The sequence below is a fragment of the Colias philodice genome, chromosome 9, assembly GCF_061535455.1.
Source record: "Colias philodice isolate Cphi_HAF_F1 chromosome 9, ilColPhil1 Martin Lab GWU primary, whole genome shotgun sequence".
Taxonomy (NCBI): domain Eukaryota; kingdom Metazoa; phylum Arthropoda; class Insecta; order Lepidoptera; family Pieridae; genus Colias; species Colias philodice.
Window position 1 is genome coordinate 73,991 of NC_143094.1, and position 22,522 is coordinate 96,512.

A 22,522-nucleotide genomic window follows, 5' to 3' on the forward strand; every position below is an offset into this window, starting at 1 on the left:
AGGATATGTGGCCGTATTTATCTGTATGGTCACAAAAGCGGTTCACTTAGAGTTAGTATCAGACTTGTCATCATCTACCTTTTTAGCAGCGTTACGTAGATTAGCAGCAAGAAGAGGAACTCCTCGTCACATATACAGTGACAACGGAACGAATTTCGTAGGAGCCAGCAAAATTTTAGCGAATGAGTTTATTGACCAACAATCTATTTTAACAGAGGAATTTTTCACGGAAATTAGCGAGATGCAAATCGAGTGGCACTTCAATGCACCTTCCTGGCCTAGCGCGGGAGGACTTTGGGAAGCAGCGGTTAAAAGCCTGAAATATCATTTACGTAGAGTTCTAGGCGATCAAAAGCTAACGTACGAAGAGTTCGCCACTCTACTTTATCAGCTAGAAGCTTGTCTAAATTCGAGACCCCTATCTCCTCTATCTGAAGATCCTGATGACTTAGCATATCTCACACCTTCCCACTTTTTAGCGAGCGGTCCAATTTTAACAATCATAGAAACTGAGAGAGATGAGAGAACGAGGTGGCAATTGACGCAAAAAATATTTAGTGATATTTGGAAACGGTGGCGAGCTGAATATTTAACGTCATTATCAGCCAGAAGCAAGTGGAAAACATCAAAGCCTAATATCAAGTTGAACGACATCGTGATTATACACGACGCTCTTCTACCTCCAGGAAAATGGGCGTTGGGTCGTGTGATTGAATTACATCCTGGATCAGACGGCTACGTCAGAGTCGTAAGCGTAAAAACTAAGACGGGTATTATCAAGCGACCGGTTATTAAATTGTCCATTCTTCCTGTTAACACAGAAGAAACAAATCAGCAAAAGCTACAGAGTCATACCAGCAGCTCATCACCAGCAAGCACCCCGAAAAAAGCGCATTTCAATTAAAACATTTCATATAAACTTATTATCTATCGTTCAAATTAACATTATTTATTTTAATGCTCACGTCAGCTACAAACGTAATATTATACAGTAACAACTTCAATATAACAAGAATAAACGTCGACAAACATTTTATATTCTTCAATAAATTAACATAGTTGAAGATGGATAGAAATTAATTAACTACGCCAATAAGCAACCAAACTTCAAAATTTATTAATAATTAATTATATCAATGATCTGGATATCATCAGCTTTATGAAACTTTAAAAAGTAATATTCATTGTAACATCGTATTATACAAATAAGCCACGGTTGTAAACAATTGGAGTTCCATGACCGCATGTTACTGAATCAGCATTTCGATTCAACGAGGCGCACGCGACCAGGCCTTATCAATGGTGTCAGATATATTATTGCGAATACATTGTCTGAGATTAAAGCTAAATATTCATGATTAATTCACATAAACAACACACTTATAAGATAAATATTGAGCCGGAGGTGTATCCGAAATCCAACTGATTCAGCATTTTATAAACACCCATGAACGCTACCCATCAAATTTGGAGCTGGGTAAAAAAGCTACAACGACTCCCTGCTAGCTCTCGGGAAGCGCATTCAGGGGATAGCAGCAGCAGCGGGCCTGTGGTGTGCGTGGCGGCCGGCGGCGGCGAGCGCCCTCCGCGGCGCGAGCGCCTGCCGCGTACCAGCGCGCAGCGTGCCATCAGTGACCCATGTGTTAGTTTTAGTGATAAGTATGTGAGTGTAAGGTGTGTAAAACAAAAAGCAGAGTAAAGTGTGTGTGAAACAAAAAGCAGAGCAATGTGTGTGTGCGTCATTCAGTGAATCAATAAAAGACAATTCCCTATTTTAGAAAAGTGTAGCTGTATGCGCCGCCGCTAGTACGTAGCTTTACTGTTTTAGTAGTTTATTCTTTGTGTTTTAGTAACGAAATAAACGTTATCAAGATCAGACGTGCGTTTTACTAAACCCAGTTTTACCAAGCAAAAGTGAACCTTATTGCCTCAACATATGGTCCATCGCCGGATATAATTGACTGATATAATTGAATGATAATTACATCGAGAAACCGGTTTCTACGGAAGGATTCTAATGAGTGACAAGTTACAGATTATTGTTATTTACTTTACACGTTTATTCGTTACTCGTACAATATTGATAAAAGACTAAACATGAGTGGTGTCGAGCAGTTACTCGCCTTATTGGAAGATACGGCTTTATTATTACAAAAGGCGCAAAATAATTTAAAAAAGTGTCCAAAACAACGACTGACGAAGGGGTACGTGGAAGCCCGCTTACAAAGTATTGAGGAGTATTGGAACACTTTTAAAGAGGCTCACAATAGTTTAGTGAGAACAGTGCCTAAAGATAAGAAATGTGAAATATCATATTTTGTGAACGAAGATTTTTTTGTATTTGAAGATCTTTATTTATGCATCAAAGCCGATTTGAAAGATCTTTTAATAAACGCTAATAAGAGTCCCGCCTATGGAACAAGTTTGGAAGTTGCAAATAACGCGAACGAGCAGTTAAAGCTGCCTAAAATATTGCTACCGACGTTTTCGGGTTCATATGAAGATTGGCCCTCGTATAGAGATATGTTTCAGTCATTGGTGCATAATAACTCCGCGCTTGGGGATGTACAAAAATTATATTATTTAAAGAGTAGCTTAACTGGTGAAGCTGAAAATATATTAAAACATGTTCAAATAACACAAGCTAATTATGAGCAATCCTGGAATTTGTTAAATAAACGATTTGGAAATAAAAAAATGATGGTTAATTCAATATTAAAAAGATTATTTAATCAAAAGAAAATGAGCTCACAAAATTATAAATTAATAAAAAACTTACTGGACACTACCACAGAGTGCCTTAATAGTTTAAAAAACATAAACATAATCACAGACTCTTGGGATCCTTTAATTATATTTCTGGTTGTACAGAAATTGGACCCAGAGTCACATAAGGATTGGGAAGAGTATGTCCAAACTGATACAGACAAATTACCAAGTTGGGAACAATTACAACAGTTTTTACAATTAAAATTTCGTACTTTGGAGTTGTTAACGCCATCGACATCTAAAGAAAGGTCATTCCATATAGCGACGCCCGCAGTGCAATTTAAACCCTGTCCAAAATGTCAACTAGAACATGCTTTATGTCACTGTAAAGAATTTATATCACTTACACCACAACAAAAGAATGAGTTTGTTCGTTCCAATAATATTTGCTTTAATTGTTTGTGCAGTGGACATATGGTGAGCAAATGTCGTTTGCGGGTTTCTTGTAAGGTATGTCAACGGCGTCATCATTCTTTGTTGCATCAGTCAATGGCCGTGGTCAAACCCAGCAACATAGAATCGCACTTTAATCAGGTGGAGGATGAGATAGACGAAGAACAGCAGGAGCAACACTTAGAGGAACAGGTTAACACTATCTCTTCTTTCGTAGCAACTAAACAAGGTTCTGCTCTGCTAGCTACCGCTCTTGTCCCTGTTACAGATGGCGCCGGCAGAGTAACTGTACTCCGCACGCTAATAGACCAAGGCTCACAAGCGAACTTTATAAGCGAACGAGCTGCTCAACTGCTTAAAGTTAAACGTAAATCATTGGCTATAGATGTAAGTATTACGGGAATAGGATCTACACAAACTAAGGTAAAACACACGGTGGGATTAGAGCTTTTATCAAGATATGACGACAAGTTCCAACTGTTGATTGATGCATATGTCATTTCTACTACTCGTTTAACAAATGTGTTACCATCCAAACATTTGATAGACAGTGAAAATTCATGGTCACATCTTCAAGGTCTCGTATTAGCCGACCCTACATACAATATACCTGGACGGATTGATATGCTGCTGGGCGTAACCACATATGCACAAATAATCAAAGAACCTTTGATCAAGGGTCCTCCTGGTTCACCATGCGCCCAAGAAACAAGCTTGGGATGGATATTATTCGGTTCCGTGTTAGACAATACGGAAATTAAGTCTAATAATGAAATGCTAGTTATGCACCATCGTATAGACATGGATGAAATGTTGCAAAGGTTGTGGGAGCTGGATCCTGAAACAAACAAAAAATTAAGCATAGAAGAAGAAACATGTGAACGAACATATAAAGATACATATACAAGAACAGCGGAAGGAAGATATGTTGTAAAATTACCTGTAAGACATGAACCCCCACGAGCAACACAAGGCGATACCCGTGATATTTCAATTCTCAGATTTAAACAATTAGAATCCAAATTTGTCAAATCCCCGGATTTAAAGAGAGAGTATATAAATGTGATTAATGAATATATAAAGTTAAACCACATGGAAGAAGTTCCAGAAAGCGAAATTAATAACCCATCTATTTACTTACCGCATCATGCAGTTATTAGAGAAGCAAGTGATACCACCAAGGTTAGAGTAGTTTTCAACGCGTCTGCAACAGGCAAAAATAATATATCGCTCAATGATGACTTACTTGTTGGTCCACTGCTGCAAGAAGATATGAGGTCCTTGATTATGAGATGGCGACTTCGGAAAATTGCCTTTGTCGCAGACATAGAAAAAATGTATAGGCAAATATTAATCACAACAGAGGACGCTGATTATCAAAGAATTGTATGGAGGAATAGCATTGATGAGCCTATAAAGGATTATCGTTTATTGACAGTTACTTTCGGCACAGCATCGGCACCTTATCTTGCTGTAAAAACTCTTCACCAAATTGCTAACGATGAAGGAGGAGGCTATCCTGCGGCTGCTAATGTAATAAAAAATGATTTTTTTATGGATGATTTACTATCCGGTCAGGATACGGTAGAGGAGGCTACAAAAATAGCGAAACAAATTTCAAGTATACTAAGAAGAGGAGGAATGAAATTACAAAAATGGTCATCAAATAATAAGGGTTTTTTGAAAAACTTTTCTTCCGGTGAACTAAGCTCTCGCCTGAGTATAGATTTTAAGTTTGAAGGAACAGTAAAGACGTTAGGGCTATCGTGGAATGTGGTCGATGATACTTTACATTATTATGCTGACTTACCTGCGTCACCGGCAACAATAACCAAAAGAACCATACTCTCGGAAATTCAACGCTTGTTTGATCCTCTCGGTTGGTTAACTCCGGTACTCCTGCCTGCAAAAATAATAATTCAAAAATTGTGGTTGATGAGAATTTCTTGGGATGAAGAAGTAGTACCTGAAATAAAAGAAGATTGGTTAAAGATTAAAGAAAGTTTAAGAAATATAAAAGATATAAAAATAAATAGATGGTTATACAGTCATACTCAAAATATGTCTGATGTTACAGTGCATGGATTTTGTGATGCTTCTTCCAAGGCATATGGCGCAGTAGCTTACCTGAGAGTCAAAGTAGAAAATAATTCATATGTTACAGGCATCATAGCTGCGAAGAGTCGCGTTGCACCGGTTAAACCTGTATCCCTGCCCCGTTTAGAACTATGTGGTGCAGTTTTACTTGCCAAATTATTAAAACAAATAAGTGACGCTACACACATACCAACCGATCGGATATATGGTTGGACAGATTCAACCGTAGTTTTATCCTGGCTTCAGGGAGATCTTTCTCGATGGCAAACCTTTGTACGGAATCGGGTTGCAACTATCTTAGAAACTATAGGAAATAAATGGTACCACGTACCTTCTGTAGAAAATCCTGCCGATGTTGCTTCACGTGGAATGTTATTACCTGAACTTAAAAATTGTAAATTATGGTGGGAAGGTCCAAAATGGCTACGAGATGAACAGCTTTCTTTGAACAATTTAGTTTACGACACCAACCTAGAAAAAAGAAAAAAGATTATAGCAAATACAAAAATAGTAGATGAGGCACATTGGTCAAATAAATTTAAAAATTTTAATAACTTATATGAATTACTGAGAGCAATAGTCTATTGCACGCGGTTTCTAAATGGAAGGAAAATTAAAGAAGTTAAGGCTATAACTACAAATGAGCTACACGACAGTTTAAATAAATGTGTAAGATTAGACCAAAGGGAAACTTTTACAGAAGAAATAGAAGATTTAAAACAAAAGAAAGAAATAAAAGGCAACAGTTGTATTAAAAATCTTAATCCTTACCTGGACGCTGAAAATATTCTCAGGGTGGGCGGCAGACTCAGGCATGCCCATCTTGTAGAAACGGAGAAACATCCCATGATTTTAAGCAATAAGAGCTGTTTAACTACTTTAATAATAGCTGATGCACACAAAAAGACGCTACACGGTGGTACACAATTGACTATAAATTATATAAGAAGCCGTTTTTGGATTATTAAAATTAAATCACTTGTTTCATCATATATAAATAAATGTTTTGTATGTGCTAGACTTAAAGCAAAACCCAGATTACAAATTATGGGAGACTTACCTGAGGTGAGGGTGACTCCGTCACGGCCATTTTTACACTCCGGCGTAGATTTCGCTGGTCCACTGCAAATTTTAACTTCAAGGGGTAGAGGGTCCAAACCCAATAAGGCATACATCTGCATATTTGTATGTATGTCTACCAAAGCAGTTCATTTGGAATTAGTTGGGGATTTAAGCACTGATTCTTTCTTAGGCGCGTTAAAACGTTTTGTAGCTCGAAGGGGAAGATGTAGCCACATTTGGAGCGATCAAGGCACTAATTTTGTAGGTGCCAACAAGGAATTGTTGGAGCTGTTCCAACAAGCTAATTTACAAATACCAGGCCATCTACCGGGTACTTTAGCAGAAGATGGCATACAATGGCACTTCAATCCACCTTACAGTCCAAATTTTGGAGGCTTATGGGAAGCGGGGGTGAAATCCATCAAATATCACTTAAGAAGAATTTTAGATAAGCATCTGACTTTCGAAGAGATGACAACATTGCTGTGCCAGATAGAAGCATGCTTAAATTCCAGACCATTGTGTCCAATCGACAATACAGATACCGATAATTTGAATATTCTTACACCTGGTCACTTTCTCATCGGTGAAGCCCCAATCAATATACCCGAACCAGATTTGAGAGACATAAACCTTAACAGACTTTCACGATGGCAGTATGCACAAAGGTTACTACAAGACTTTTGGAAGAGATGGCAAACAGAATATTTGTCACGTCTACAGCAACGACCCAAATGGCTAAAACGACAAGATGAATTCAAAGTGGGAGATGTGGTCCTGGTCGTGGAAGAACATTTACCTCCTGGTAAATGGGCTTTGGGTCGTATTCTAGAAAAACATTCGGGAGCGGACGGGATATGTCGTGTGTATTCTTTAAAATGCCGTGGAAAAGTAATGAAGCGATCAATTTCCAAATTATGCCCATTACCTATAAATAATGACTTGGATCTTTAAATATTAGTTGCCATATTTATTTAAATTATGTAAAAAAAAATGTTAAATTATATAACTAATCTAAATGTACAATGTTTAGATAATAACAGTGACTGATTATTGATTTGTATAACTTCATTATAGAATAATTTTGTTTTTGTTTATTTGAAGAATGCATGTTTAAGTTAGATTCGATAGTATATTATGTAATGCAAAAAGTTTAACGAAAATGTTAATTAAGATAAAACCTACTTAGTTACCTATAGGTTTTGGTGGGCGGTATGTATGCGCCGCCGCTAGTACGTAGCTTTACTGTTTTAGTAGTTTATTCTTTGTGTTTTAGTAACGAAATAAACGTTATCAAGATCAGACGTGCGTTTTACTAAACCCAGTTTTACCAAGCAAAAGTGAACCTTATTGCCTCAACAGTAGCCTTAAGTTCGATATCTGATGATTGTCGGGCATCATTTGTTAATAGCTTTTAAGAATATTGTTTTCACCTTGTAATAGGTTAGCTCATCGTCATATCTATCATAGCTTTCATTTCCATCACTCTTGTTGCCCGGGAGCATGTACGGTGCAACCGCACAGAGTGCAAAATCATCATTTTTGTATATCACAGCATTTTCATTTACCTACATATAGCGTTAGTTCACATTAAAACGTCGCGAGCCGCGTACGTATGTAACTCATTACAGCATAGCAATAAAATCATATTATTTAGCAGCTTAGTTTTATTACTAGCAGCAGCATCCCAGGTGTACGAGTCCGTACAGAGACTTATTCTCGTTTGGTGAAATCCACCCTAAGCATATTACTCACACAGTTAGAGTATCTATAAACGTCGCCAATATAATATACATACATTAACTTGTTAATTTTTAGCTGGTCGAATGGAAACGCGTCCAGAGAGTGGAGAGAGCCCGGAAAGAAGCACTGGACGAGCAACTAAGCTACATCGTCGACCGCACGGAGCGATACTCGCGGCAGCTGGCCGCCAACCTGCACTCGGCGGGCGGCGCGGGCGCCGGGGACGCGCCCGACACGCCGCCCTCCGACGACGAGTTCCAGCCGCGCGGCGACTCGGACGACGACGAGGAGACCATCGCCGCCGCCGAGCGCGAGGCGGCGCTCTCGGCCGGCGACCACCGCGACGAGCTGGCCGCGCTGCGCCGCGAGTCGCGCCTGGCGCTCGGCGACCTGCTGCCGCCCGGCTACGTGCCCGCGCACTCGCCGCCGCCCTCCGACTACGGGCCCGACGGCGACTCGGCCGACGACGAGGCCACCATCGCCGAGCAGGAGCGCGCCGAGCGGCCCGACGAGACCGCCGCCGAGCTGGCCGCGCTGCAGGACGAGGCCGACCTGGACCTGGACGAGCTGCTGCGCCGCTACCGCGCGCGCTCCCCGCGCTCCCGCTCGCCCGCCGCCAGCGCGGCCTCCTCCACCGCCAGCGAGGCGGACGGCGACGAGGACGAGCACGACACCGACTCGGAGGGCGGCGAGTCGACGGGCTCCGAGCCCCTGGAGGCGCTGATGGACGGCGGGGCGGGCGGCGCCGAGGGCGGGGCGGGCGGCGACCAGGAGGAGGGCTCGCAGCGCGTGGAGGCGGCGGCGTCGCTGGCGGCGTCGCTGCAGCCCACCGGCACCACGCTGTCGGAGACGGCGGTGGGCACGCCGGTGCCGCGGCTGCTGAAGCACTCGCTGCGGGAGTACCAGCACGTGGGGCTGCACTGGCTGGCCACCATGCACGCGCGCCGGCTCAACGGCATCCTGGCGGACGAGATGGGGCTCGGCAAGACCATCCAGACGATCGCGCTGCTGGCGCACCTGGCGCTGGAGCGGCGCGACTGGGGGCCGCACCTCGTCGTGGCGCCCACCTCCGTGGTGCTCAACTGGGAGATGGAGTTCAAGAAGTGGTGCCCCGCCTTCAAGATACTCACCTATTACGGGACGATCAAAGAGCGAAAGTTGAAACGCGTCGGTTGGACGAAAGCGAACTCTTTTCACGTGTGCATAACCTCGTACAAACTAGTCGTTCAGGACCATCAAAGTTTTCGAAGGAAACGGTGGAAATATTTAATACTCGATGAGGCCCAGAACATCAAAAACTTTAAATCCCAGCGGTGGCAGATGCTGCTCAATTTTCAAACAGAGAGGTAAGACATCGACGCCAATTGGCCATGCAAGCCTTAAATAATAATTATAGAACAATAATATATGGGCTGGGAATTTTGTATGGTTTTGAAGGAAAAGTATTTTAAATCTGGTCATAGCAAATTGTAAATAAATAGTGTGTGTGAATAAATAAAGCTTAATATTAATAAGTGAGTGTGTGCGTGTGTGCGTGTGAAAGTGAGTATGTGTGTGAAAGGGCCAATAAGAGCATGGGTGTCAGTGTGTGTGTGTGTGTGTGCGTGTGCATTAGCATGCAAATATAAACACAGCTCCACATAGTTGAATAGTAGACAATATCATAACATAGTATAAAGAAAAGTAGCCCTCTGCCATCTGTGTGCTTAGATATTTAAAATTACTCTACAGATTTTGATTTTTTTATAGATAGGCAGGAAGCTATCTATTTAAAAAAAATCAAATTATAATTAATACTGCGGTGGACGCATAATTAGTAACACCTTACACATTGGCTCGCTCTTACCGCAGGGATGATACGCAGATAAAATTTGTGAGCAGGCGCTGGTTTTAGTAAAATAAAAAGCCCACACAAAAACTTTCAATAAACTGTATTTATTTTAAATCTTTTAGAAGGCCTAGTTGTAGACAGCCTGCACGTCTTATGCAAGACTGATTATTACTTTTAACTGTATCTATCTCTTTCACTTTCTTATGTTTTATACAAAATTTATTTGACAACGCACTAGAGATTAATTATTTCACGGAAAACGGTTTTCATTTTTATATATACAGGGTGTAATCGTAAAGTGTGCACAGGTAATATGACAGTAATAACTTTTTAAAAGTATAATATTTTAAACCTTGGGTTACATTATTGCATTTTTGGTAAGGATTTCTAATTTTTTTGAAAATGCAATATAGCCTATGTTGCTCAGTGAAGATGCAGCTTTTTGATGGTGAAAGAATTTTTTAAATCGGTTCAGTAGTTTATGCGTGAAAACCATACAAACATACATTCATACATACATCCATACATCCATACTAATATTATAAATGCGAAAGTAACTCTGTCTGTCTGTCTGTTACTCAATCACGCCTAAACTACTGAACCAATTTGCATGAAATTTGGTATGGAGATATTTTGATACCCGAGAAAAGACATAGGCTACCTTTTATTGCGAAATATGTACCACGGGCGAAGCCGGGGCGGACCTCTAGTAATATTATAAATGCGAAAATGTGTTTATTCGTATTAATGTGTCATGGCCATGGGTAACTTTTGACAGCAGTATAAGTCGGGAAAATGTTTATAAGCCAGGAAAATTTCTATACGCCAGGAAAATTTCCATAAGAAAGGAAAATTTCCAATGGCCTGAAAATTTATATACGTCAGGAAAATTTCTATACTTCAGGAAAATTTCTATACGCCAGGAAAATTTCTATACGCCAGGAAAATTTCTATACGTGAGGAAAAGTTCTCTTTGCCGCAAAAATGTTTATAATCCAGGAAAATTTCCATAAGAAAGAAAAATTTAAGACAGGAAAATTTCTATACGTCAGGAAACTTTCTATACGTCAGGAAAATTTCTATACGCCAGGAAAATTTCTATACGTGAGGAAAATTTCTCTTTGCCGCAAAAATATTTATAATCCAGGAAAATTTCTATACGTCAGGAAAATTTCTACACGTCAGGAAAATTTTTATAAGCCAGGGAAAATTCTATACGTCAGGAAAATTTCTATGTCAGGAAAATTTCCACAAGTCGGAAAAATTTCTATAAGCTGGAAAATTTCTATACACCAGGAAAATTTCTATAAACAAGGAAAACTTCTATGTTAGGAAAATTTATAAAGATAAGGAAAATTTGTATAAGTCGGGAAAATGTTTATAATCCAGGAAAATTTCTAAAAACAAGGAAAATTTCTATAAGTCAGGAAAATTACCATAAGAACGGAAAATTTAAGACAGGAAACTTTCCATAAGTCCGGAAAATTTCTATACGGCGGGAAAATTTCTTTAAGCTTTACCTTCTATAAGTCTGGAAAATTTCTATAAGTCAGGAAAATTTCCACAAGTCGGGAAAATTTCTATAAGCTAGAAAATTTCCATAAGTCCGGAAAATTTCTATACGCCAGGAAAATTTCTATAAACAAAAAAAACTTCTATGTCAGGAAAATTTCTATATGTTAGGAAAATTTATAAAGATAAGGAAAATTTGTATAAGTCAGGGAAATGTTTATAATCCAGGAAAATTTCTATATGTCAGGAAATTTCTATACGTCAGGAAAATTTCTTAAAATGTTAGGAAAATTTCTAAATGTTAGGAAAATTTATAAAGATAAGGAAAATTTGTATAAGTCAGGGAAATGTTTATAATCCAGGAAAATTTCTATATGTCAGGAAATTTCTATAAACAAGGAAAATTTCTATAAGTCAGGAAAATTTATATATGTTAGGAAAATTTATATAGATAAGGAAAATTTGTATAAGTCAGGAAAATGTTTATAAGCCAGGAAAATTTATATACGCCAGGAAAATTACCATAAGAAAGGAAAATTTAAGAAACTTTCCATAAGTCCGGAAAATTTCTATACGTCAGGAAAATTTCTATAAGTACATCGGGAAAATTTCTTTAAGCTAGAAAAATTTCTATAAGTCAGGAAAATTTCTATATGTTAGGAAAATTTATAAAGATAAGGAAAATTTGTATACGTCAGGAAAATTTCTATACGTCAGGCAAATTTCTATACGCCAGGAAAATTGCTATACGTGAGGAAAATTTCTCTCTGCCGCAAAAATGTTTATAATCCAGGAAAATTTCTATACGTCAGGAAAATTTCTTTAAACAAGGAAAATTTCTTTAAGTCAGGAAAATTTCTATATGTTAATAAGTCTGAAATAACTTTGAAAACGCGGGCGAAGCCGCGGGCGGAAATCTAGTATATATATAATTACAAACCTTTCCTCTTTATAATATTAGTATTAGTATGGGAAAATTAATTTATTCAGATCGAATAATTCGTGTAGTTTTGAAAGTTGTTACAGTTATTCCTAAAGATGTCCAGATGAATATACAAAAAGCCCCCGAGGGAGGGACACAAGCCGGCGGCGGGGGAGGGGGGGAAAGGTCTCTTTTTCAAGGTTTTTGCTTGTAACTCGAAATTTTTTTCATAATATCTCTTTAGTGACTTCTACATTAATTATCTACATTAAATTTCCTATAAATTACGTCTCAACATTTTTACTGTACGATCAATACTTTAGGAGATACAGAGTATTAAAGGTAAGAAAAATAAGAAACAACATAGTTTTACAAATTTTAATTATAAAAAGAAATAACATCTTTTTTTGCACGAGTATGCCGACTTATTAGTCAAATTGTGTTTCATCTTCGTCATCTTTATCACTAACATCGATAGGGGGTCCATTAGTACAAGCTCCTAGGCAGCCGTTACAGATAAGACTACACATAATGCCCGCTTTTCGGCAACTGCATTTTCCGGAACATCCACTTTTACATCGGCAAAAAATTGAATTTAACAACGCTTCAGGAGCAGGAGGATCCAAGGTCGTGATTGGTTTTAAGTATCCATCGACTCTTCGCTTCCAACCCCATATTTCAGGAGGCAGTTGGTTCCCAAGCCACTCCTGTACTTGATGGAATACTCTGTAGGCGTGATATTTTGCTGACCCTTTGGTAGGGGGGAGGGAAGAAGTAGTTTCAGTGGGTGTGATACAACCTCAGCTATTTACAGGAAGGGAAAAACATCAATTATCAAGATTTTTGATCAAAAGCCGTCACTAAAGGAAACAGCAACTGTATTTTATGACCCAACGTCAACTCAGGAGGTTATAGCAGAAGCCGGAGAAAAAATGTTTCTTGCAGTATACCGAGCGCCCTGTACTCAGTCAGAGATCAACGGACATCGATTCACAGTTTTTCTGAAATCTTGTACCAAGCCCAAACCGGATCTTTCTTCCCTCCCCCCTACCAAAGGGTCAGCAAAATATCACGCCTACAGAGTATTCCATCAAGTACAGGAGTGGCTTGGGAACCAACTGCCTCCTGAAATATGGGGTTGGAAGCGAAGAGTCGATGGATACTTAGAACCAATCACGACCTTGGATCCTCCTGCTCCTGAAGCGTTGTTAAATTCAATTTTTTGCCGATGTATAAGTGGATGTTCCGGAAAATGCAGTTGCCGAAAAGCGGGCATTATGTGTAGTCTTATCTGTAACGGCTGCCTAGGAGCTTGTACTAATGGACCCCCTATCGATGTTAGTGATAAAGATGACGAAGATGAAACACAATTTGACTAATAAGTCGGCATACTCGTGCAAAAAAAGATGTTATTTCTTATTATCATTAAAATTTGTAAAACTATGTTGTTTCTTATTTTTCTTACCTTTAATACTCTGTATCTCCTAAAGTATTGATCGTACAGTAAAAATGTTGAGACGTAATTTATAGGAAATTTAATGTAGATAATTAATGTAGAAGTCACTAAAGAGATATTATGAAAAAAATTTCGAGTTACAAGCAAAAACCTTGAAAAAGAGACCTTTCCCCCCCTCCCCCGCCGCCGGCTTGTGTCCCTCCCTCGGGGGCTTTTAGTATATTCATCGGGACACCTTTAGGAATAACTGTAGTAACTTTCAAAACTACACGAATTATTCGATCTGATCGACGATTCTGAATCTAATTTGCTGTGGCTATATAGATTAATGTTAAATACATTTTATGAATAATCGATCGTGTCAGGTGTTTCTTATTATGCGTCCAGCACTGTTTATTTTAAACATTTATTAAAAAGAATATATTATGTCAATAAACAATCAATCTCAATACAATCAAACAATTAAAAAATAATAAAAATGGCACTCGTGACACCGAAAAATAGTCGTATATAACGGGAGGAAATTCTGAAAACTAAATAAATTCGTTCGTTTCTCTAACGTTTCGACCGCTCCTCAGGCGGCTGCTGCTGACGGGCACGCCGCTGCAGAACAGCCTGCTGGAGCTGTGGTCGCTGATGCACTTCCTGATGCCCGACGTGTTCGCGTCGCACAGCGAGTTCCGCGAGTGGTTCGCGCCCGTCGCCGGCATCGCCGAGGGCAGCTCGCGCTACAGCGAGGCGCTCGTGCGGCGCCTGCACGAGGTGCTGCGGCCCTTCCTGCTGCGGCGCCTCAAGGCCGACGTGGAGCGCCAGATGCCGCGCAAGTACGAGCACGTGCTCATGTGCCGCCTCGCCAAGCGCCAGCGCTTCCTCTACGACGACTTCATGTCGCGCGCCAAGTACGTCTGCGCTCCGATGCGTTCCTTTTAGCGTTTCGGAGACTTCGAAACGCTGACTCGACTCATTTTTCCTTTCAGGACGAAAGAGAGTCTCGCCTCCGGCAATCTGTTGAGCGTGATCAACGTGCTGATGCAACTGCGAAAAGTGTGCAACCACCCGGACCTGTTCGAGCCGCGGCCGGTGTCGTCGCCGCTGCAGCTCGCGCCGCTGCAGTGCCGCGTGCCCGCGCTCGCGCTCGTGGCGGCCGTCGCCGAGCGCGTGGCCGCCGCCGCGCGCCTCGGCGGCGACCTCGCCTCGCTCGAGGCGGCCGGCGCCGAGGCGTTCGCGGCGCACCGCGCGCGCCACCTGGCGCCGCCGCGCCGCCTCGTGGAGGAGCTCGCCGAGCGGCCCGCCGCCGCCGCGCCGCGCCCGCCGCCCGCCGCGCTGCGCCTGCACCTGCGGCTCGTGCCGCGCGCCCCGCCCGCGCGCGCGCCGCCGCCCGCCGCGCCGCCGCGCCTGGCCGGCGGGCCGCCGTCGGGCCCCCCGGCCGCCGCGCCGCCCGCGCGCCCGCCCCCCGGCGCGGCGGGCCGGCTGGCGGCGCACCGGCGCGGCTGCCTGCGGCGCCTGGCGGCCGCCAACGAGCGGCGCTGCTGGCGGCTGCCGCTGTTCGGCGCGGACCTGCGCGCCGCGCTCGCCGTGCCGCCGCCGCTCTCGCTGGTGCCGCACAAATCTATCGAAGACGTTCTCGCGGAGATGCACGACGTTATTGACCGGTACGATTTACGAAATATTTAAAGTTTGATTTAATCCAGTATAATTGTTTGCATGTCGTGTTCGCTCTTAGAAGGCCGTCCAAGTAAAAGTCACAAAGATTACGATTGTATATTCACTATTTCTAAACGTCGGAACGTCCAGTTAGCGGATCAAATAAAAATAAAAATAAAATAAACATTTTAGTCGCACTTCATACGATTTCTTTTTGTGAGGATTTTTTTACTCTCTCTCTCGACACGAGCGCCTCGCCCCGTGTGTCCGTCACACACACTAACGTTGTTGTTATTGCGGCAGGTTCAGCGTATGCTGGGCGGCGGCGCGCGCAGGCGGCGCGGTGCTGGCGGCGGGCGGCGGGCCGGGGGCGCGCGCCTGGCGGCGGGCCGCGGGCGCGCTGGCCCGCGCGCTGGGCCCGCCGGCCCGCCGCGCGCTGGCGCTGCTGCACGCGCCCGCCGCGCGCCAGGCCGTCGCCTTCCCGCACCCGCGCCTGCTGCAGTACGACTGCGGTCAGTGCCCCCCCCCCCTACATACTCATCGATTATACTCATCACGAAATAAAAGCACAATATACAGATACGACAAGTAGGGAATCTTCATACGATAATTTCGAAATGGCACACGCAGACGAGCGAGCGTGTTTACCTACGTACGGTATTAGCGAAATCGACAGTAGCGGGTGTCGCATCCATAGATTTTTAATAACAAAGACAAATATTAACTATAGAAAAAAGTTTGTATGTGTTGGTAATATTTTCGATGTGCACGATACTTCATATTAAGCAAATATAATTATATTAATTTATGTTCTGAATTTGATATAATTTTTCGTTTTAAAATAACTTACCTTACATACTATAATTATTGTAAATTAAAGGAGCGTTTCATTAAGGATATTTCTCTTTTTATTTTTAAAAAGTTATTATTGTCATTTTACTCATACTCTGTCCATTATATTATTTGCTTTTTGACAGTTTCACGCCTATGAAGGATTGTATTGTCTATGTTAAAATGTCATACAAGTAATATGTACTTCATGAACATGCCCCGCCCACTTATTGAATTATTCATAATCAATAGAAATACTCTGTAAAATATATCCGATACAGAAAAACTCTTCTATTATGTTATGTAATTTAAACATAAAGACCAAACAAAACATAGAGACATAAAAATGTTGTGTGGTTTTATGAAACCACGGTAAAAGTGAAACTGTTCGAACGGTTCCGAACACTGCTTTGTGTAGCGCATGTCGCGTGACGGTCGGCTGCCGAGTAGGTATACCTACTCGGCAGCCGCGATACACGTGACATGCGCTACACAGACCAAAAAGTTTGAGACGATGTAATAAAAGTTTCACTTTAAAAACCAAATTGTAAGATAGAAACCAATAATTAATAAAATATTAGTTTAGCTTAGTTTTAACTTAAAATGCATTTATATTTGGTCTTATTATTACATATCTTATTAGTACGTTTACGTTGTAATTATTATTTACCTGATTCGATTTATGATAATATTTTGAATTTATTTAAAAAATCTGTAACTTTTTTATACCGTTCGTCTTACCTCGTGCTCGAGTGTAGTATTGTCGTAGTATTATTTGTCATGGTAGAAAGTTGAGCCGGTGAAGCGGCAGGGTCGGTGTTAACGTGTGCTTGGGGCTCGTTGCAGGCAAGCTGCAGACGCTGGCCGGGCTGCTGCGGCGGCTGAAGGCGGGCGGGCACCGCGTGCTGATCTTCACGCAGATGACGCGCGTGCTGGACGTGCTGGAGGCGTTCCTGTCGCTGCACGGGCACGCCTACCTGCGGCTGGACGGCGCCACGCGCGTGGACCTGCGCCAGCCGCTCGTGGACCGCTTCAACAGCGACGCGCGCGTGTTCGCCTTCATCCTGTCCACGCGCAGCGGCGGCGTCGGCCTCAACCTCACGGGCGCCGACTCGGTCGTGTTCTACGACTCGGACTGGAACCCGACCATGGACGCGCAGGCGCAGGACCGCTGCCACCGCATCGGGCAGACGCGCGACGTGCACGTGTTCCGGCTCGTCACGGCCGCCACCGTCGAGGAGAACATCCTGCGCAAGGCCGAGCAGAAGCGCGCGCTGGGCCACCTCGCCATCGAGGACGGCCACTTCACCACCTCCTACCTGCGGGCGGTCAGTGCGCTTCTAGCCTATCGGTTCCGTCGTTTTTTTAAGAAATATTAGTCTTTCAGTAAAAGGAATAATCTTCGGGCAATAGGTCCATAATAGCGATCGCTTTAGTATTCTTTTTAAGATAATTTTACGTTTATATATTTCTTGACCGCGCAGGCGAACATCAAGGAGCTGTTCGGCGCGGAGGGCGGGGCGGGTGGGGCGGGCGGGGCGGGCGGCGCGGAGGGCGGCGAGCTGGAGAGCGCGCTGGCGGCGGCGGAGGACGAGGCGGACGCGCAGGCGGCGGCGGCCGCGCGCGCCGAGGCGCAGGGCGAGCTGGCCGAGTTCGACGAGAGCGTGCCGCTGGACGACGAGCCGCGCGACCCGCCGCGCCGCGACGCGCCCGAGCTGCGCGCGCTCATGGACCAGGCAAGCCCGCACCTGTTGCACATTATAGTTCGACGAGAGCGTGCCGCTGGACGACGAGCCGCGCGACCCGCCGCGCCGCGACGCGCCCGAGCTGCGCGCGCTCATGGACCAGGCAAGCCCGCACCTGTTGCACATTATAGTTCGACGAGAGCGTGCCGCTGGACGACGAGCCGCGCGACCCGCCGCGCCGCGACGCGCCCGAGCTGCGCGCGCTCATGGACCAGGCAAGCCCGCACCTGTTGCACATTATAGTTCGACGAGAGCGTGCCGCTGGACGACGAGCCGCGCGACCCGCCGCGCCGCGACGCGCCCGAGCTGCGCGCGCTCATGGACCAGGCAAGCCCGCACCTGTTGCACATTATAGTTCGACGAGAGCGTGCCGCTGGACGACGAGCCGCGCGACCCGCCGCGCCGCGACGCGCCCGAGCTGCGCGCGCTCATGGACCAGGCAAGCCCGCACCTGTTGCACATTATAGTTCGACGAGAGCGTGCCGCTGGACGACGAGCCGCGCGACCCGCCGCGCCGCGACGCGCCCGAGCTGCGCGCGCTCATGGACCAGGCAAGCCCGCACCTGTTGCACATTATAGTTCGACGAGAGCGTGCCGCTGGACGACGAGCCGCGCGACCCGCCGCGCCGCGACGCGCCCGAGCTGCGCGCGCTCATGGACCAGGCAAGCCCGCACCTGTTGCACATTATAGTTCGACGAGAGCGTGCCGCTGGACGACGAGCCGCGCGACCCGCCGCGCCGCGACGCGCCCGAGCTGCGCGCGCTCATGGACCAGGCAAGCCCGCACCTGTTGCACATTATAGTTCGACGAGAGCGTGCCGCTGGACGACGAGCCGCGCGACCCGCCGCGCCGCGACGCGCCCGAGCTGCGCGCGCTCATGGACCAGGCAAGCCCGCACCTGTTGCACATTATAGTTCGACGAGAGCGTGCCGCTGGACGACGAGCCGCGCGACAACTAACAAAAACAAAAATAAACCTTGCGATATACTCGTTACAGTCCTAACACGTAAAAAGAGGACACTTATAATATTAGATCTTTGGCTTTAACGATTGATGCGATAAAAGTTCTGGTGAATAGAGAATGCGCAAAGGAGAATGACCGCGGGTGGTACCGGTAAAATTTTAGTTGTGCCACGTACTCGTGATATTGTTCATTCCTATTTGTATTTATAATGACCATATGTATCACTATTATAGTCGAGCCAATTTAATAGGCAACGTTTGACGTCTATAATATTATCTTCGAAGAGAGGTAAACTGCTTAAAAACATCGATTAAAGTGAATTAATCGATACGGACTTAAAACATTTGTCAATCGAACTTAAAACACATGTCAATGTTAAAATCCATCAGGCGAATACCTGTCCCATGTCCCAATTTACTTAATTTCGTAAATTGAAGGAGCAAAATAAGACAAGTATAATATGTAATTAAAAAAACAACGCATTTATTAATTTATAATGATTTTTATTCACAAGTAATCAATGTATCGAATCTAGATGTCAGATTTCGATTTTTAGAGTAACGTCTCTGATATTTAAAAAGAAAAAAGTTTGTGTGAATAAATGACAATTTTGTGTCAATAAATGACACAAAATTGTAGCGACGTCAGTTCTTTAAATCAGAAATAGTTTATTACGTTTAGAATAGTTTATCAGTAAAATCAAATCTTAAAATTACTTATATCGGCCATTATTATTATAAATATGTAATCGTAATTGAAAAAAGTTTAGCAAATGTGCAGTTCTAACAAAATGAAATATCATGTTATTCAATCTCGTCGTTACTAGGTTACATTGTTGAATTTTGTTGAACTGTCAAATGTTGCCTATAAAAATGGCTCTACTATAAGTCTTAATTATACTGGATAAATTGAAAAATAATTTGGAAAATCCAAAAGTGCACGCCTCATAATTTTTTTTAATAAATATTTATTAATTATTATTTTTGTTTATTTAATAACAATTAAACCACATCGAATCAGACCCTGAAAAATGAAAGGGTTCTATTCCTGAGCATACTCAAGCGTAAGAGAAAAAAAAAGACTCGATTAGTAAAGTATTTCGGTCGCTATCGTGTTAACAAGAAAAAGGATCCGCACATACAGACACACGGACGTCCAAGACAGAACTTTTTTAAACTGTTTTTTAACTAGTTTAAATAACAAAAATGACATCAAAAATATCATGAACGTTAAAAATAGTGTTTTTTCTTAATATGTGTGTGTATGTATTATCTTACAAGTGCAATGTATGATACATAAAGACATTTTAAGTTTGAAAAATCAGATGTTTTGCGCGAAGTGACAGTAGTACCCACCTCAACGCTTCGCTTATGAGGCGTGCAATAAAAGTAAAAGTTTTTGTTTTGAAACATGTATGACTATGGATGGAATCCGTGAAATTCTAGTTGTGTCACGTGTTCGTGATATTGTTAATTCCTATTTATATTTATAATGATCATATTTATCACTATTAAGTCGTAATTATATTAGTGCACGTCGAAGTGTAGGCTCATTTGAACATAATAGTGACACGCGCTCCATGACACGGTATAAATTGCATTACAGTTGACCCCCGTGGAGAAGTACGCGATGAGGATGGTGGAGACGAGCGAAGCGGCCACGGAGGCGGAGCGGGCCGCGCTCGGCGAGATGCGGCGCCAGCTGCGCGAGTGGGAGCGCGCGCGCCGCGAGCTGCGCGACCGCGACCCGCCGCCCGACCGGCCCGCCGACCCGCCGCTCACGTACAGCGCGGACGACGCGCGCGCCCAGGTGCGTGCCCGCCGCCGCGCGCGCCGCGCCCCGCCGTCGCCGCCGCCGTCGCCGCCCGCCGGCCCGCCCGCGCGGCCCGCCGGCCCGCCGCCCGCCACGCCGCGCACGCGCTCGCGCGGCACGGTGCACATCAACCTGTGGACGCTGGACGAGGCGGGCGGGCCGGCGGCCCGGCGGCGGGCGCTGCGCAACGGCACGCTCGACTCGTGGCTCGCCGGCGCCGACGACGATGATAATAAATGACTTGACGCTCTGTACCCTTGCGTTTTATATTTCTGACGTTCGACGTTTTGGTGCCGCTCGTTACTCGTCCGTAAATGCTTGACCCCGTTCGTAGTCGGCCGGTTCTCGCGAGATGTCACCAAAACGGCGACGCCGAACCGCGAACGTCAGGGATGTAAGGCGTGCAAGCATTTACGGGCGAGACCGAGCGGCGCCCTCCCCCCCCCCGCCTCCCGCCTCCCCCTCCCCCCTCCCGCGCCGCTCGGTGCCGCCCGCTGCACGACCGTCCGCCACGTGTGGAAAATTTTCTTTTATTACTAAAATAGTGCAGGAAAATTGTTGAACATATCTTTAAATTGATATATGAAAAAAAAGCGGCGCGGTCGACCATCCTTACTCGAAGCTATTCAGGCCATTTTCGACCTGACACAAATCATTTTATTACGTAAATAAGAAATATTTTTTTACTAATGAATACATCAATGAATTAAAGTAATCAAATTAAAAATTAAATAACTTATGCAAGGATTGAAAAACAGGTTAGCTTTTTTCTGCAGTCCAGAAAATAATGGGCTAGATTAGATCACAGAAAGGGGAATCACTGGGCAGTCAATTATACAACTTCGAACTAGATCCTCGTCAGAATAGTTTTTATTTAACAAACTTAGGTATATTAATATAAGTATGTATATGTCGTGATCATATCGTAGATTTGCTCATTTCATGAAATGGTCGCATTTCATGAAGTGGCCAGAATAGTTTAACCAGATCGTTAAATCGTCAATGTTTCACGATTTTATCATCCACATGAGGCCAGATCGTATAAAACATAAGGAGTTCATCGAATATTTAAAAAAATCAGAATATTTTAAGAACTTGCTTAATGTAATTTAAGTTAGTACCGCGGTAGCGGCCGGCGAGCGCCAGAAGCGAATCGCTTTTTAGAAAAGAAACAATTATAATAATATACATGTAGTAGGATATTACATGGGCGTATGTAGCCATGGGCTCAGGTAATGAAGACGAAGAAGAGGTGAGATGTAAGTGAATTTTCGCCGTTTCCGAAACGGCTCAAAATATTGATAAAAATTAGATTTATTTTTATAGTAAATTATTTTAGATTTTTGAAATTTGTACGGTAATTCAACATTAAACATTAATTAATAACTCAAAAAGTGTGGGCATTACAAAAAAACGTTTCTAACAGAAGTTGTAGAGAATAGAGTGCTCTTAAAAATTGATAGTTTCGTTTTATTATTTTGTTTAATTCAGGTAACAGACAATAAATTGTACAGACCCATAGAATAAATACCTTACAGACTAACATACATATAATAATAATTTAAAACTAAGACTAAGAATATATTAAGCACTACACTATACACAATTCACGGCACTATTGATTACTTTAGTATTTTAAGAGTAATTAGTCAAAAACGATGAACCTGTTCATTAAATAGGCCATAAATCGTAAACGGTAAGTTATACAAAAAAGTGTACAGAATATAAAATATGCGAAAT

At 43.4% G+C, this 22,522-nt stretch overlaps 2 protein-coding genes across 2 annotated transcripts in view; both read left to right on the forward strand.

The window, feature by feature from the left end:
- Window positions 1-22,522, forward strand: part of dom (domino helicase) — a 41,360-nt gene that overhangs the window by 13,405 nt on the left and 5,433 nt on the right. The window contains exons 5-11 of the mRNA XM_089698558.1: window positions 8,140-9,410; window positions 14,364-14,684; window positions 14,763-15,437; window positions 15,733-15,941; window positions 17,107-17,588; window positions 17,745-17,996; window positions 20,576-20,779. Of these exons, the coding sequence (XP_089554684.1) occupies window positions 8,140-9,410; window positions 14,364-14,684; window positions 14,763-15,437; window positions 15,733-15,941; window positions 17,107-17,588; window positions 17,745-17,996; window positions 20,576-20,779 (3,414 nt within the window). The remainder of the gene's footprint in view (window positions 1-8,139; window positions 9,411-14,363; window positions 14,685-14,762; window positions 15,438-15,732; window positions 15,942-17,106; window positions 17,589-17,744; window positions 17,997-20,575; window positions 20,780-22,522) is intronic.
- LOC149485522 (uncharacterized) lies at window positions 1,796-7,275 on the forward strand. Its single transcript, XM_089698534.1, has one exon. The coding sequence runs from the start codon at window positions 2,098-2,100 to the stop codon at window positions 7,273-7,275; it is 5,178 nt and encodes a 1,725-aa protein (XP_089554660.1). The 5' UTR covers window positions 1,796-2,097.

Bases quoted from the DNA above. Each gene is read 5' to 3' on its own strand.
- LOC149485522 (XM_089698534.1), top strand. From the start codon at position 2,098: ATGAGTGGTGTCGAGCAGTTACTCGCCTTATTGGAAGATACGGCTTTA.